Here is an 18,061-nt window from a genome sequence, read left to right on the forward strand (position 1 = left end):
TAAAGCAAAATAAAAACAGTATTTTGGGGATTTCATAAGAAAAGAGAATATATACACATGCACACACATGATTTAAAGCTGTTATTATCTTAGAGGAAGGAGCTGGGTGGGGGGGCTGTGGGATGGGAGATGAAACAAGTTATTGTCAGATTTCTAGTTTGAACTTGAGGTAAGCTCATGGGTGGTTATTCCATTAACAAAACAAACAAATAATGGGGACCACAGGTCATGCATGCGCCCATGAAGAGAAGCGTGGCGCGAACAAGTTATAAACTAAAACTTTCACTGAGGATGTGAATTAGGCGAAAATCTACAGCACATTTACTTGATCACACAGTGTGTCAAACCAAGATATGCTTGTGACCACAGTGGGCTCCACTCAAGTCTCACCTCGATGGGTCAGGTTAAAAAGAATATTGACACTTCTTTTTCTTAAGTAGTTTTCAGCCACGAGTGTGAAATTATACATTTCTTGTGAGTCTTGAGCTACTTGCCAATCACACCGGTTGCTGTGTTTACAAAGTGTCTTTTTCCCGGAAAATCTTAAAAAAAGAAAAAAACACACAACAATTTCAGGGTTTACACGTTTGTCAACGCAGATGTGTATCCCTGAATCCCTCAGGGACACACTCGGTGGCTTTTAACCTATGATTCACACAACGGCATCCATCCATCTCCAACAAATACCACTGATGAAAGCATTGCTTCAACAAATTTGATTTATGTGGATAAACACATAATGAAGCATTGCTGACTCCTCCTCGTGGGTGGTGAACACTTTCCTTAGTTTACTTTGGATGCTCATAAAAAGTTAGAAATTAGGTAGACCTAGATCACCATATTATTTTCACACGAAGATTCACCTTTAACGGCTTTTCTTATTATTTTTATGCTACATTTTCCTTTAACAAAACTCAAAGTACTATACACTTATGACCACTTAAAGATTTCCTCCTGACCCTGGCAGGGTGGTTTGAAAATATGTGTTCAAATTCTCTGTCACAAGTGCCTTAAACAAGGAAGAAGCTGTCACTAATGTAAACAGAGCTCACTTACGATTCAAATAAAGTATAGCTTTGGGAAGGCTGCTCAGACAAGCCAGTGTCGCTCCTGGGATCCCAAGTACAGGTCAAAGTCTTGAGGTCCTGGGTTTCACAAGAAAAGTCCTTGGGCTCTTCAAGCACTTCTGTCCATACAAAGGAAAAACAGACAAAAGACCTGGCTGAGGCCCTTTATTGAAAGACCCGTGAAATGGGAAGCTCTCTTTGGGGCCTGAGGCCACAGAGTTGCTCTGAACAATGAAAAGATTACTTAAATGGGGCCAACACATCAGCAGCTCCAGGAAGGCACAATTCGGGCGCAGCATCGTGGCCCCTTCGCCTTCCTTCTCTGACGCTTTGCTGGGGTATCACCCGGGACAGCAGGCGTGTCCTGCTTGTGGTCTGCACCCTGCCTACCTGAAGAAAGGCGCCAGGGCCTGCGAGCAGGCACTCAACAGTGCTGCTGCATGCAGACAGAGTGAGCAAAGCAATGAACGAAGGGAGTCAGCATTGCCTGGTGTTTCGCTGCGGATGTCGTGGCTCACAGGGCACCTGGGCTGTGCGTGGGCTGCCAGGAACCCAGGTCTTGGGAACCTGCTTAACTCAGCAAACTGGAGGCTGAGCGTTCCAAGGAATGTAGGTGCAGCACCTCCAAGTCCCCAAGGCACTGCAGCTCTTAGAGGCCATGCCAAGGGGTACGGTCCAGCAGACTAGAGATGGCCTTTGGCAGGGGAAGCAGGGTGGAAGGAGCTGCAGATACCACCCCGCTGTGCGGCGGTGGGGGTTGGGGGGAAGACACGTCTCGAGACAGAACAGGAGGCCACTGGGCAAGCACCCTCAGACCTACAGGCAAAGTGCAACGCCGCCTCCTCTCTCCTCGCCACCACCCATGGAGGCACCTGACCCTTTCTCCGCACCCAGTTAAGAACAGTATGGCCTCATCTGCTGAAGTCCTACTGTGTGCAGCCTTCGTACTAGGGCCAGGCCCTCCTGCCCATGTCCTAATCCTCACAACCACCGCGACTGTGCCCATTCACAGAGGAGGAAACTGACTCGGAGAGGCTAGGAGACTTGGCCAAGATGGCACGGCCAGCCATGGGAAGAAGATTCAAACCTGGGTCTTCCAGCCACCACCTTGGCTGCCTCTCCGGGGCCATGCAGCCTGTAGTCCCCCTCCTCCCTCCACCATCCTGTGGCCCCTCTCCTCCCTCCACCATCCTGTGGCCATTTCAGCATGACTAATGCAAAGCAGGATATTTTCCCAGTGGTCCAGGTCATGACTTGAACTTTCTCCTTTTTAACACTCTCGGTTTCTAGGAATAAAATTGTCAGTAAGCTCAAGAAAACAACAGGAAATCCGACAAGTATAGCTTCAGCATGTCTTTGCCAGAGTCTCTCCTGGAAGACTTAGGAGCAAAAAAAATTGAGTCCCTGAGTGGAAACGTTTCCTTATCTTCTGGGAAAGAAGATCCGATCTATTCCACAGGAAGTGGGAAAAGGAAGGGACAGAGAATGTGTACACTCACTTGAGACAAAAAGAACGACGCCTCTTAGATCTCCTTGGTCCACCTCACAAAAGAAATTTGTCCCTTGTTTCCTAATGAAAGGAACGTTCTTCAACTCAAATGCAGACACATTTCGATCAAGCTGTTCTCCATATATCTGTACACCTTCCAAATAACAGGATATGTTATCTTCATGAATCCTAGAAACGTAACAAATGGTGACGCTGGAGCCTTCTTCCACCAGCTTATCTTTAGGGAAAATGAACAATGGATCATGTCCAAGCAACTTCTGTGCTGCAAGATAAAAGAAGAAAGCTCAGTTACACTCAGTCTCAAAATTCAAACCAGTCCCCTCCTGCCTCGCCCGCAACAGATAATTTTAGCTTTTTCTACCTCCTGGAGAAGATAGGAACCTAACATTTCTACAGCAAATCTATAAACTTTGGTGTGTGCAAAACAGTCCTCTGTACCACTGCTCCTATTGTTACGGCAATATCGCTGCTCTTGTTCTTACTACCGAGACAGCACTGTGACTGTCGCCTGTGGGTGACCCTATTCTTGCTGGTGATCAGTTACTAGGCCAGCAGTAGCTGCTCTCTACTGATCCCAGCCATGTGTGAGGCCCTGTGTTAAGTGCTTATGTATATTCTCTCTTGTCATCCTTACCACCTTACAGCAATGGGATGGGCAGGTCTGAGCCCAAGTTCCCTCACCCAGCAAGTGGCAAAGCCACATTCACATCCACCAAGTCTGCCCAGCTCCCAAGCCACATGTCCCTCACAATCTCTAAATTGTCTTGTAGGTCACTCCCCTTTCACCTTCTCCATGCCACTCCTCAAATATCTCCTTTCGCTTCCATCTTCCTTCTGTATGTTCCATCTGCACATAGGAATCCTTAGGTCTCTGCCATTTTAGGCAAACTCACCATCCTCCATGCCTCCCTCCTGACTCCTCTCCACCCACTCCTCCACAGCTGGCCTTCCCAAGGAGCTGTCTGTGCCCATTGCTCAGCTATCCTCACCCCCTGCTCACCTAGCCCCTGTAGTCTGGTTGCTGGCCCACCAGGGCTCTAAAATTGCTGTCACTGAGGTCACCCAAGCGGAATGGCCCAGGTGTACGATTTTGTTTTAAGGTCCTCAGGTGACTCTATGTGCAACCATGGTTGAGAACCAGTGCTTTGGGGATTAGGAATAATCAGCCTTGAAAGAAATCAAAGAAGACATGAAAAGATGAAAAGATATACCCTGTTTTTGGATTGGAAGAATCAGTATTGTCAAAATGACCATACTACCCAAGGCAATCTACAGAGTCAATACAATCCCTATCAAATTACCATTGATATTTTTCATAGGACTAGAACAAAAAATATGTATGGAACAAAAAAGACCCTGAATAACCAAAGAAATCTTGAGAAAGAAAGAAGGAGCTGGAGGAATCAGGCTCCCTGGCTTCAGCTTATACTACAAAACTACAGTTATCAAAACGGTATGGTACTGGCACAAAAACAGAAATATAGATCAGTGGAACAAAATAGAAAGCCCAGAGATAAACCCACGAACATATGGTCAATTAATCTATGACAAAGGAGGCAAGAATATACAATGGAGAAAAGACAGTTTCCCCAATAAATGGTGCTGTGAGAACTGGACAGCTACGTATAAGAGAATGAAATTAGAACATTCTCTAACACCATACACACAAAAAAACTGAAAATGGATTAAAGACCTAAATGTAAGACCAGATATTATAAAACTCCTAGAGGAAAACATAGACAAGACACTCTTTGACATAAATCACAGCAGTATCTTTTTTGGATTCACCTCCTAGAGTAATGAAAATAAAAATAAAAATAATTAAAGTTAAAAGTTAAAAGCTTTTGAACAGCAAAGGAAACCATAAACAAAATGAAAAAACAACCCTCAGAATGGGAGAAAGTATTTGCAAACAAAAAGACCAACAGGGATTAATTTCCAAAACATATAAACAGCTCATGCAGCTCAATATAAAAAAAAATAAAAATAAAAAAATGGGCAGAAGACCTAAATAGACATTTCTCCAAAGAAGACATATAGATGGCCAAAAGTCACATGAAAAGATGCTCAACATTGATAATTATTAGAGAAATGCAAATCAAAATGACAATGAGGTATCACCTCACACTGGTTAGAATGGACTTCATCAAAAAGTCTACAAACAATAAATGCTGGAGAGGGTGTGGAGAAAAGGGAACCCTTCTGCATTGTTGGTGGGAATGTAAATTGGTGTAGCCACTGTGGAGAACATTATGGAGGTTCCTTAAAAAACTAAAAATAGATTTACCACATGATCCTGCAATCCTATTCCTGGGCATATATCCAGAGAAAACCATAATTCTAAAAGATACATGCAACCGAGTGTTTTTTGCAGCACTATTTACAATAGTCATGACATGGACACAACCTAAAAGTCCATTGACAGATAAATGAATAAAGAAGATGTGGTACATATATACAATGGAATGTTACTCAGCCATAAAAAAGAATAAAATAATGCCTTTTGCAGCAACATGGATGGACCTAGAGATTATCATACCAAGTGAAGTAAGCCAGACAGAGAAAGACAAATAACATATGATATCACTTATATGTGGAATCTAAAAGAAAAAAAAAAAGACACAAATGAACTTATTTCCAAAACAGGAAGAGATTCATAGATATAAAAAAAAAAACTTACCATTACCAAAGGGGAAAGGGGGGTGGGGGGAAGGGATAAATTAGGAGTTTGGAGTTAACATATAAACACTACTATGTATAAAATAGATAAGCAATGAGGATGTACTGTATAGCACAGGGAAATACATTCAAAATTATGTAATAACCTATAAGGGAAAGGAGTCTGAGAAAAAATATGTATGTATAACTGAATCGTGGTGCTGTATACCTGAAACTTACACGATACTGTAAATCAACTATACTTCAATAAAAATTGTTTTGAAGGAATAATCAGCTTTTCTATCAATTCTTGAGTTAGCCTGGAAGTTATAGTTTTGAGAAGCCTAGGCTATTGTACCAAAGTTGTTGATGAGGTCGTTCTTTCTTTCTCTGTTACTATCTTTTTAATCTCTAATTTTCCTGTAAGTGTGTCTCTGAGCAACAGGATGTGATGGTAAAGAGTATGGCCTCTGGAGCCAGACTGCCCAGGTTAGAATTCTGGCTTCACCACTCAGTGGCTTGATGACCTTGCATGGTTTTTTTGTAAAGCTATCTGTGCCTCAGTTTCCTCATCTGTGAAGTAGGAATGATATGTATTTCGTAGCACTGATGTGAGGACTAAATTAGTACACAAAGTGCTGAAAGCAGAGACTAGAATGCAGATTTGATTCTATTATGTATTAGTACTAAACTAATCACTGGGTCTCTCATGAGCTAATGTGTTATCAGTTTGAGTTAATAAATTTGCACAAACACTTGGCTAAGGAATGGTTCTCTTGGAAGGAATTTCAGGTAATCTGTCAGCATATATAGTTGAGAGCACCAAACGCCATTGCTTTACAACTAACCTACAGCTTAACTGAGATAAGAAATTGTGCAAAACCCATGCTAAATTTTAATGACAACAAAATTAAATTATCAAAATTGAGATATTTAAAACATAATTATCCATGATCTCATTACTCAAATGAAGAATTGCTTTCAGTTTTCCAGATTTCCCTCCCTTATCTCTACATGAGGGGTTGGCAAGCTATGGCCATGGGCCAACTCCAGCCACCATCTGTTTTTGTAAATAAAGTTTCATTGGAACACAACCACTCATTCATTTACACTCTGCCTATGACAGCTCCCACACTACAATGGCAGAGTTGAATAGTCATGATAGAGAAAGTAGGGTTGTAAACCCTGAGCTATCTCCTGTCTTGCCCTTAACAGAAAAGGCTTTCCAAATTCTGCTCTAGATGAATACACATTTTGTGTTGTTCTAATAAAAACATGTGTACAATTTATGTCCTGCTTTGTTCACTTAGCATTCTGTAATACTCACTTTACATGTGTGGGAAATGAATACTAAATTATCTGAATTTGCATAATTACCTCAATGAAAAAATTCAGAGGGAAAATCCTTAGATGTCTATCTCCTGGTGGCAATTTTCAAACTCATGCTTTGTATTATTTATTTATTTATTTATTTATTTTGCTTACCTTTTGCTTCATGTCCTTTTTTTTTTTTTATTGGAATATAATTGCTTTACACTCTTGGACCAGTTTTTGAGGTACACCAAAGTGAATCAGCTGTATTTATACATATATCCCCATATCCCCTCCATCCTGTGACTCCCTCCCCCGTCCCAGCCCTCTAAGGCATCATCCATCTTCCAGTTGGTCTCCCTTTGTTACACAGCAACTTCCCACTGGCTATCTACTTTACAGTTGGTAGTTTATATATGTCTATGCTACTCTCTCACTTCGTCCCAGCTTTCCCTTCACCCCCCGCCCCCTCCAACCTCATGTCCTCCAGTCCATTCTCTGCATCTGCATCCTTATTCTTGTCTTGTCACTGGATTCATCAGTACCATTTTTTTTTTTTTAGATTCCGTATATGTGAATTAGCGTCTGGTATTTGTTTTTCTCTTTCCAGCTTACTTCACTCTGTATGACAGACTCTAGGTCTATCCATCTCAATACATATAGCTCCATCTCATTTTTTTTTATAGCTGAGTAATATTCCATTGTATATATATACCACATCTTTTTTTTTAATAAATTTATTTATTTATTTGTTTGTTTATTTTATTGGCTGTGTTGGGTCTTTTTTGCTGTGCACGGGCTTTCTTTAGTTGCAGTGAGTGGGGGCTACTCTTCGTTGTGGTGCGCAGGCTCCTCATTGCTGTGGCTTCTCTTGTTGTGGAGCACGGGCTCTAGGCGCGTGGGCTTCAGTAGTTGCAGCACATGTGCTCAATAGTTGTGGCTCACAGCCTCTAAAGTGCAGGCTCAATAGTTGTGGCTCATGGGCTTGGTTGCTCCACGGCATGTTGGATCTTCCTGGAGCAGGGACCGAACCCGTGTCCCCTGCACTGGCAGGTGGATTCTCAACTACTGCACCACCTAGGAATCCCTATGCCACATCTTCTTTACCCATTGATGGGCATTTAGGTTGCTTCCATGTCCTGGCTATTGTAAATAGTGCTGCAATGAACATTATGGTACATGTGTCTTTTTGGATTATGGTTTTCTTTGGGTATATGCCCAGGAGTGGGATTACTGGATCATATGCAAGTTCTATTTGTAGTTTTTTAAGGAACCTCCAAACTGTTTTCCATAGTGGTGTACCAACTTACATTCCCACCAACAGTGCAGGAGAGTTCCTTTTTCTCCACACCCTCTCCAACATTTGTTCTTTCCAGATTTTGTGATGATGGCCATTCTGATCGGTGTGAGGTGATACCTCATTGTGGCTTTGACTTGCATTTCTCTGATGATTAGTGATGTTGAGCATCTTTTCATGTGTTTGTTGGCCATCCGTATGTCTTCTTTGGAGAAATGTCTATTTAGGTCTTCCGCCCATTTGTGGATTGGGTAATTTGCTTTTTTGGTATTAAGCTTCATGAGCTGCTTGTATATTTTGGAGGTTAATCCTTTGTCCGTTGTTTCGCTGGCAACTATTTTTTCCCATTCTGAGGGTTGCCTTTTAGTCTTGTTTATGGTTTCTTTCACTGTGCAAAAGCTTTTAAGTTTCATGAGGTCCCATTTGTTTATTCTTGATTTTATTTCCATGATTCTAGGAGGTGGGTCAAAAAGGATCTTGCTTTGATGGATGTCATAGAGTGTTCTGCCTATGTTTTCCTCTAGGAGGTTTATAGTGTCTGGCCTTATATTTAGGTCTTTAATCCATTTGGAGTTTATTTTTGTGTATGGTGTTAGCAAGTGTTCTAATTTCATTCTTTTACGTGTTGCTGTCTAATTGTCCCAGCACCACTTATTGAAGAGGCTGTCTTTTTTCCATTGTATATTCTTGCCTCCTTTGTCGAAGATAAGGTGCCCATATTCACACTCATGGTTTTTAGACTGAGTAGGAGCCAAAGAAAAATAACGTTGATGTCTACCTGGAGTTCCTCAACAGGGACTTCTACAATTTGACTACTGATTCCCAAGAAACATTAGATAGTAAACCCCTTCACTCTTGCATGGCCTCACTTCTTACCATTTGCTTCCTCCCATGAACTCCAGTTGCTCCAGAAGCCCGGCTCGGGAATCCTGGCGTCATCCACCACACTCCTCACTCTTACAAAGTGTGTGGCACATTCCAAAGGGAGCTCGGATTCCCAGCTCCAATGCAGGACTTGTTTCCGCTTCACAGTGGTGCTGTAGTTCCCCTAGGAATAAAGAGAAAAACTTGGAAACATATAGCCATGTGGCCCTGGAAGATGGCTGACTTATCCTAAAGCACACACCTAAGAATCCACTGTAACTCCAGGACATGGACAAGCACAGTCCGTTCCCAGCCAGCCAGCTCCCGTGCTCTGATGGCCCAGCAAGGAACCAGCCACAGCCTCCTGCCTTTTGAAAACTCCCAATCCCTCCGGGCCTCCAATTCCAGGGGGCTCACATGGACCACGCGAGAGAGAAAACAGAAGCTACTGGAGTCTTGGGGGAAACGATCAGAAAAAGAAGGTGTGTACACAGTGCTGGTCACAAGAGCATGCTAAGAAAATTCTTGCCAACTAGAGAATTAATTGAGGCACCCTTTTAAAAAGAAGCAAGGTTGATGAGAGTTTTCTAATATTCATCAGATCAAGTTGGCCAAATCTCAGCAGAGCTGGCAGTCCTTCACGGTACCCAGGAGTTCCACTGTCTCCCAGAAGTCAAAAGTGGCTCCCCAAGACTGCCTTGGTTTTTGTCTCTTGTCTTTTCAGATAAAGTGGTCACATGGACCATACGCCCTCCCTTGAGTTCCAACCATCAGAATCTTTCATCCCCAGAGATGTCAGCCACATAGGAATGTCTTATACTATGCTCTAGGGAAGCTTGTCCAGGCTGAATTGTAATTTGGTTTTTTCCCCGCACAGCTTTTAGTCTTAATCTTTCTAAGACATGGGTATTCTCACTCTCTAATTCAATAAACTTCACCGGTTCCTTTTACACCTGACCCTGTCATCCAAGTCCACTTACGATCTGACTCTACCTGCCTCTCCCGTGCAGGACTCTTCTCTCCAGACACTGTGGTCTGCTCACAGCTCTGCAACAGCTTTCCGCTCTCACACCTCAATGTTTGCTCACGCAGCATCCCTGGTTTAGCATCCCCCACTCTCTCTCTGAACTGGAAATCAGTCCCAAACTTCAAGCCTCTGTTATACCCCATCTCCTTCATGAAGCTTTTCTCGCTCTTTCTTCTGGTTTCCTCCCATCCCCACCTCTCCCAAGCCCCCCGGCATACTGGGGGTTGTTGGTGGCATTTCATCTGTGGTTTTGCCCCTGACAAGCATGGCACCGAGAGAGCAGGGACTGGGCTTCATTCTTCTTCGTGGACCACAGCTCCAGGCACCCATGCTCTCAGCAGGCCCCTCCAGGATGCCTGCCTTCTGCCCCACAGCTGGGAGACGGGGACAACAAATGCCGTGCCCTTGCTGGGGAAACTGAGTCTGCATTCATTTTTCTAAGGGCCGATGGCAAGTCCTACAGGGAAGGGGAGGGGCAACACACACGTGACATGCAGCCTGGAGCTGCCAGACTCGGAGCCCTGCCCTCCACACATGCCTTCCCCTCGCCAGGCTGCCAGCCTTAAATGGTGCCCCTGGCAGAACCAAACACAGTCCTGGAAGGAGAACAGCGTAGTCCACCTGAAGGGCATCTGATCACGCACATCCTTTTGCACACTAAGCAGAACTCCTGTCTGTAAAATGCTTACATGATTTCAGTTTATTGTATTCATTTATTCCTAGATTACAAAACATTTTTTTAACTACAAGTTTTATGGTCCTGACCCAGGCAACTTTTACTATTTAATATGCAAAATCTCAGGTACATTTTCTCCAATATTATTTAATTTGAGTCAATACAAAAAATAAAAATAAAAACTCTGTCAGTCACGGTGACCTTGCTGTAATGTCAACAAGCCACAAGCTAGATTTCGCCTCCTACCTCTCTCTGGAATTCAGCCACTTCTCTCGTCCCCACTGTCACCACCTACTCCAGGCCGCTCTCTCTGGACCAGCCTCACTGCCCACTTCATACTGGTCACACTTCACCTCCTCCAGTTCTCCCAGCTTCTCTTCACTGTGTGGCCAGAGTGAGTTTTGTTTTTTTTTTTAAGAACTTTTATTGAGATACAATTGACATACAATAAACTGCATATATCAGTGTTTTTTTTTTTTTTTTAAACTTCCAATCAGATCTTGTCACTCCCCTTCTCATTGCTCCCAGGATAAAAGACAACACCTGAGCACATCCCCCAGGGCCCCATGTGGTCCGGCCCTGTCCCGCCCGCCCCATGCGCACCATGATTTCAGGCCTATAATCCCCGGGCCCCTTTCACTCTGGGCCTCTGCTCACCCCAGCTGGATCTTCCCGCGACACTCCCCTCCACCCTCCATGCTAAATTAGCTTCCAGGCTTCTTTCCTACTTTGGCTCCAACTGCCCTTCCTCCACGTTGCTGGGGAGGCTCAGGCCTAATCCCACCCCACAGCCCCTGTTCAGCGACCTGCACTCCTCACGTCTAGGATACTCTGCATTGTGTGACCATCTCCTTATTTTCGCTCAGCACTCATCACCCCATGCCTTGAACAATGCCTGGGCCTGAGCCCACAGTCTAAAACTATGTGCTAACCGGTTTCATCAGTTCATTAACGTGCTGTGAGCTCTATTTTTCCCGGACACTCTTTGTGTGGACTCTGTCTAACCACAAGTTGTGCTTTGTGGTCTTTATAGCTGTGTTGCGGAGGAGATAAAACTTTCCTTGAATGCATCAATTCAGCGACTTTTAAACATGTGATGAATCGTGTTTGGGCTGTTTTCATTCATTGAAGTGGCAAGTTTAATTTGGCCATGTCAGACATTAGTAAGTCACAAAAAACCGGCGTTTACACAGAAGTCCAACTGAGGTCACTGATCTATTCCCAAGAAGTGAGCTTATGCCGCACTGACTCACACTCCAGTCCACCTTCCCAGCTTGAGCTGTTACTCTCCTCTGCCTTCGGCCACTGATGGAACCATAATGCACGTGGCTGGAAAGGCCGAGGGCTGAACCCGAGCCAGGGTGAGGCCACGTGGTGTATCTTGGGTGGTGGGTGCCAGCCGGAAGGCAGCTCAGACTCCCTGGTCCAGCTGTGAGTACCTGGGTCAAGATGCTTTTCCTTTGGCTTGTTTGGGAACTCAGGAATCGGAGGCATGAGTGAGGGTGCATTACAGGGACCTGCCCTGTGAAAGGGAGATCATGGTTCAGACAGAAGTAGCCTCTCTCAGCTGACTTTCCTGACCCTTAACTGGAGGGGACCTTATGTCTGTCCTCGACTTCAGGCCTGAGAGGTTCAGACAAGGGCTTCGCATGGCATCGTCTCTTCTGGGGCACGTGGTGACTGGTGACCCGGGAAGACTGCCTGCAGTTGTCACCCCTGGGTGGAGCCCAGGGCTCCAGCAGAAACAGGGCCGCCTTGAGAGGGGCTGTTTCCTCCTCTGGCTGTGGCAGGTTCTACACCACCCAACCCTGGCAGGCAAAGGGAGAATTCTGTGTGTACATGGTCGGGGGGAGGCCATCTCAGTTTTTCTTAAATTGTCCTCTTAGTCTTACTGTGTGGACTAGCGTCTTTACTGGGCTGTAAACCATTCAAGGTCAAAGCTGGTTTTTCTTTTCCAGTTCCTGGCATTTAGCATAGACAGGTGCGATTATCTTTTGTCAAACGAATAAACGACAGAAAAAAGAAAAAAAAAAAAAAGCAGCACCACAAACCTCTCTGTGCCTTAGCTTTCCCTTCTGTTGGAATCAGAATAGGCTGGGTGTTACGGGGACCATGCAACAGACACGGCAAAACTCTACCCTCAAACAGCTCCAGCCTTGGTAGGTTACACAAGTAGGTTTTACCAGTGGCTTTACCTTAAAACAGAGAACTACTACCTGAATCAAAGGTGTAAACAGATACGAACAACTGTCTGTTCAGATGTTGCTATCGTTATTTTCTCTACTATGATGACAGAAAGCACTGTCCTTTAGACAAATAAAGAATGGGATCAACTTGGTCAATAGTTAATGTTACTTTCCATAATGGTGTTAAGTGCTAGATTTCCCACAAATTCCTCCAGCCCTTCTCTCAAATTTCTTTTCTTAGACAATTCTTAGCCTCAATATGACCTCTGCTCAGTGTTGTACTGGGTCCAAATCAACAACCAGTGTATTCATGAACAATAAAAAAACGTGAAAATACAAAAAATGTTAGCATGAAGGGGACAGTGGGAAGATGGGCTGGTGGTGGCAAAGGAACAGCTGTATGTAAGCACTGCTGTTGCTTAAAATCAGACTCCAGGGAACACAATGCAAGTGCTTCTTGGGTCTGTGTCTCCTGGCCTGCAGTCCTAACAAACCCCAAATAAACTGTTGTTTTTTTTTTTTTGACCTCAAAAACAACAACAACAAACAGCTCTCATGGTGGGAAGGTGCCTTTTGAGGGGTGGAATTCTAGACCTGGTACCAATTCTAAGTCGACAGACAGGATGATATTTAACTTAGGCCACTCACTCAGCTCTCAAATGCAGTGATGGATAAGGAAAGTCACTGGAGTCTTTAAAGTTAGTGGCCTTTATGCTTTACTAAAGGAACTAACCATCTGGGTCCCCGCACCCACGCCTCCTCCGCCTGAGGGAAGAGTGGCCGTCTCCCAGCAAATGGAGGTCCCCAGTAATGACACATCCCTATGTTTTCTTTCCCTCCAGGCAAACTCTCTGTTTCCCTTCCCACTATCCTTCAACATCACATGATAATAAATGATCATGATGTGGGCATAGATTATTAAGGTTCCCCAGACCATAAATGGTAACTGAAAGAAACCACCGAAGTGCCCCGATGCACTAGTTGGGAGAGCATCAGGCAACGCAGACACAACCACGACTTACACCAGAGAAGTGAAAAATCGATCCCAAATAACCCACGGGCAAAAAGAGCATGAAATTCGGGACTTTCTCAATTTAGTCTGTGGTAGAAAAAGGCACATATGAGGTAACAAAGGACACTGTAAATTACTTTCCAATGTGGCCCATGAAGAGCCTCTTTACTGGCTAGAACAGAAAATGCTAGAAATTTTTCTTCCTTGCATTTTAGCACAGCACTAACAAAGAAACTGTCTGCGAGCCACAACAGCATGACAAATATCACCAAACTGTTACCTCTAATTTAGGAAAATCTCTGGTGGACAGAGAAGGAAGAAGGAAGAGGAATAACATGGTCAATCTTCATGGATTTTTGGAATCCAGTATTCACAAGAACAAACCCCAATAGCTGTCATAGGGAACAGAGCAGAACTGAGAAAATGATCTATTTTCACAGCATGGCCAATACAACCTATCAAACCAAAGCTGTCATGTTACTTTGTCCCAGATCCTCTCAACTAAAAACACAGAAATGCGATTATTTAGTTCAACTGTTCTGAGCTGCTAAAATGTTTCCATATTGGGATTTTGGGGGATGTTATAAAAGACAAATCAGGGTGTCAAAAAAAGGATTTTTAAAATATTAAGCCAAAAAGAAAAATACTTACCACCCAGATGACATTGGATGTGTTGAATCTACTGATCTGTATCTGAAAAACCATTTCTAATTCCTGATGATAAGCAAGGTTGTGGACAGTCCATTGTAAATGCAAACACTGGCACGCAGAATTGATGGAAACATTCAGTGATTCAGGAGTAAATGGTAAAGGTTCAGATAAGACTGAAAGACCAAAACAAGACATGAAATAACATTTAATAGGAGTATGATTGCATAGTCACAGATAATTAAACTGTTCAATATCATCACTGTTTAGCTTTGGAAAATATTGCTCACACAAGCATTCTAGAATTAAACACTTTGAAAAGCTGGAGGGATTTAGAAATCACTCAGCAGATGAAGAAATTAAGCCCCAGATGAATAAAATGACTTGCTCAATGATACACAGCAAATTAATAAATTGATAAACAGTTACACAAGACAAAAGGATACTTTATCGAACAATCTAAATGGTTGAGAAATTTGTAATAAGGCTGAATAAAGAAAGAGGGCTTTTTGCTGTAAATTTCCTAGTTCTAGACATCTAAAATGAAAGTTTTCTTTTTGAAAGTCAATATTTCATAGTTTATTAAACAGCAAGTCCCATCTCTAGACATTATTGCTTAAATCTCAATGCACTGAACTTAAAACAACTCTGGCAAGAATTCCCTGGACTCTTTGGATAGGCACTTAGTGTGAAATAATTGTGACGAGGTTTCTATCTCAAGGAAGGAACCTAGCTGGAGAGACACAATAGACTTGTGAGAAGTAATGAGTGATTGCAAATTTAGAGTGTTTTGTGGTGTGGTCGAGTCTGTCAAAGAGGAGAGATTCAAGCATGAAACAGATTTGCTGAGGTCAGTGAGCTAGGAAACAGCCCAGAGGGAGGATGGGCCCTGATGGAATGAGTGAGATCACGGCTAATCCTTGGAGAAGAACAAAGCACCACTTTTTACATAAGCAGAGCGACGCCAGAGCGACGCCAAACAGATTCAAAAGGAATTGTGTAGTGCTGAATCAACTGGTTTCACTTGTTGGTTTGAGGGAGTCTAAAGTAAACTGGGAATGGTGCAAAGGTATTGAAAAGATTAAGACTGTACTGATAAAATCAACTGGTAACTGATGGTCCATGGTGGAGCAGATATCATCTTTTTAGCATTCATTTTTGGAGTTCCTTGGGGATTTCCCCTAGTGATCTGAGACCCTCTGGCACCTATTAAAAGGCAAGAGAGTACCTCCTTTTGAGAATAAAAATGGAAAGAATCTCTAATGCTGAAAAAAAATGTTCCCAAACTGCCATTCTACATGTACTATTTTTCTTATAGGGAGGTAAAAATAACAGCAACAGCCAGACTGGGCACTATTTATCAGACACGGTGCTAGGTGCTTTACGTACGTTGCCTCATGTAATGCCCACTGTAAAACTCAGAGTAATTTTTTATCGATGGGGAAACTGAAGTTCAGTAAGCTTAAACAATTCATACAAAGCTATATGGGATTTAAGCACAGATCTTAACACCAAAGCCCATGCTCCCCTTTACTGCACTGCCCCCCAACTGCTAAGGCAGGGGCATCTTGCCCAGTCAAAGGCCACATGGAATGGAATGTCTGAGAAGTACGCCACATGGCTCCCACCACGTCCTGCCAAGTTCAGGATACAGATGATAAGGATAGGGTTACTCTGGACCCAGCCAGATAAGCGGAGAAGCAGTCCTGGTGGATATAAGCATGAAGTTCTTCATGTGAATGGTCCACACGGTAGACAGCTTCACAATCCAAGTAAGGCATTAGCCTCAGAGTTTAAAAGAAAATCTCAGAAAATTCATTTTATGGAAGTGAGATTCACAAGTGTGTCCATGAGATTCAAGTTATTAGCTATCAATGACTACCTTCCCAGAAAGATACCCACCCTTTGTAATGTCTTATAAATGTGATGGTGGGGATGGCTAGGGGACCAATTAAAATCTCAGTATGGACTCCCATGACCTTGGATTTGGCAATGGGTCCTTAGATATGACACCCAAAGCATGAGCAAAAAAAGAAAAAAAAAAAAACTGAACTCCATCAAAATTAAAAACTGTTGTACATCAAAGGACATTGTCAAGAAGGTGAAAAAAAAATCTAAGAATGGGAGAAAATATTTGCAAATCACTTATCTAGTATCCAGAATATATAAAGAACTCTTACAACTCAACAACTAGAAGACAACTCAGTTTAAAAAATGGGCAAATGATTTGAATGGGTATTTCTCCAAAGAGGATATACAAATGGCTAACAAACACATGAAAAGAGGCTCAACATCATTAGTCATTAAGGAAATGCAAATCAAAACCATGATGAGATACTATCTTACATTCACAAGGATGGCTATAATATAAAAAACGGAAATGAGCATTGATGAGGATGTGGAGAAATTAGAACCTTTGTACATTGCTGGCGGGGATGTAAAATGGCTTCAGCACTGTAGAAAACATTTTGGAAGATCCTCCAAAACTTAAAATCACCTTATGACCCAACAATTCCATTCCTAGGTAGAGATTCCAAAGAAATGAAAATAGAGACTCAAATGCTTGTCCACAAATGTTTCTAGCAGCACTATTTACAATAGCCAAAAGGCGGCAACAACCCAAATGTCCATCAGCAGAGGAGTGGATGAACAAAGTGTGGTATATCCATACGATGGAATATTATGCAGCCACAACAAGGAATGAAGTACTGATACATGCTACAAATTAGGCAAACCTTGAAAACACTGCACTAAGCGAAAGAAGCCAGATATGAAAGGCCTCATATATATACAGTATGATTCAATTCATATGAAATATCCAGAATAGATAAATCCATAGAGAGAGAAAGCTGACTGATGGATGCCAGGGGCTGAAGGAGGAATGAATCGGGGATAATTGCTTAACGATTACAGGGTTTCCTTTGGGGAGAATAAAAACATTTTGGAACTACATAGAGGTGGTAATTGCAAAACATTCTGAATGCACTGTCACCGATTTGTCCACTTTAACCATAAAAGGGTTAATTGTATGTTCTATGAATTTCACCTCAATAAAAATTATTTTTAAAATATACATGCTCATGATTCAAATGTTCAGATAATACAGAAATTGAATGCCCACCCTCCTACCAACTCCACTCTCACTCCATTGTCAAATTAAATCACACGTTTTTCTTGACTTTTTCCATGCACTTAAAAAAGTCATATTGAACTATATACTCCATTTTACATGTATGTATTTTAAAAATATTTATTTACTTATTTTATTTCTGGCTGCATCGGATCTTAGTTGCGGCATGTGGGATCTTTATTGAGGCGCTCAGGTGCTTCTCTCTAGTTGTGGTGCACAGGCTTATTAGATGTGGCGTGTGGGCTTAGTTGCCCCGCAGCTCGTGGGATCTTAGTTCCCCGACCAGGGATCGAACCCACGGCCCCTGCATTGGAAAGTGGATTCTTAACCACTGGACCACCAGGGAAGTCCCTCTATTTTATATTTTTTAAAGTACTTATGTTATTTTTTAAAAAGCTATAAGGAAAAGTGAAACTAAAATGGTAACTGTCATTTCTGGATGGTGAGGTTGAGTGATTTTAATTTTCTTTTTTATGCTTTTCTGTACTTTGTGAATGTTCTCCAGAAAACATGTATTACTTTCAGAATCATATCATATGCTAGATTTTAAAAGAAATATTCTTTTAAGATATCCAGTTCACATCACTACCATGACACTTCAGAATGCATAATTTAGTCTTCTGAGTCGATTTGCACCAAAAGGCTGAGCCCCAGTTATCGTTCCAGTTTTACTCC

The 18,061-nt window shown here is 42.6% G+C and overlaps 1 protein-coding gene across 9 annotated transcripts in view; it reads right to left on the reverse strand.

Moving 5' to 3' along the window:
• Window positions 1-18,061, reverse strand: part of OSMR (oncostatin M receptor) — a 72,877-nt gene that overhangs the window by 39,869 nt on the left and 14,947 nt on the right. For all 9 annotated transcript variants that reach the window (XM_057710251.1, XM_057710248.1, XM_057710250.1 and 6 more), the window contains 5 exons: window positions 14,260-14,432; window positions 8,720-8,891; window positions 2,567-2,839; window positions 1,057-1,186; window positions 391-542 (listed from right to left, as the gene is read on the reverse strand). In XM_057710251.1, coding sequence (XP_057566234.1) covers window positions 391-542; window positions 1,057-1,186; window positions 2,567-2,839; window positions 8,720-8,891; window positions 14,260-14,432 — 900 coding nt within the window. The remainder of the gene's footprint in view (window positions 1-390; window positions 543-1,056; window positions 1,187-2,566; window positions 2,840-8,719; window positions 8,892-14,259; window positions 14,433-18,061) is intronic.

This window comes from Hippopotamus amphibius, chromosome 15, assembly GCF_030028045.1.
Source record: "Hippopotamus amphibius kiboko isolate mHipAmp2 chromosome 15, mHipAmp2.hap2, whole genome shotgun sequence".
Classification (NCBI taxonomy): domain Eukaryota; kingdom Metazoa; phylum Chordata; class Mammalia; order Artiodactyla; family Hippopotamidae; genus Hippopotamus; species Hippopotamus amphibius.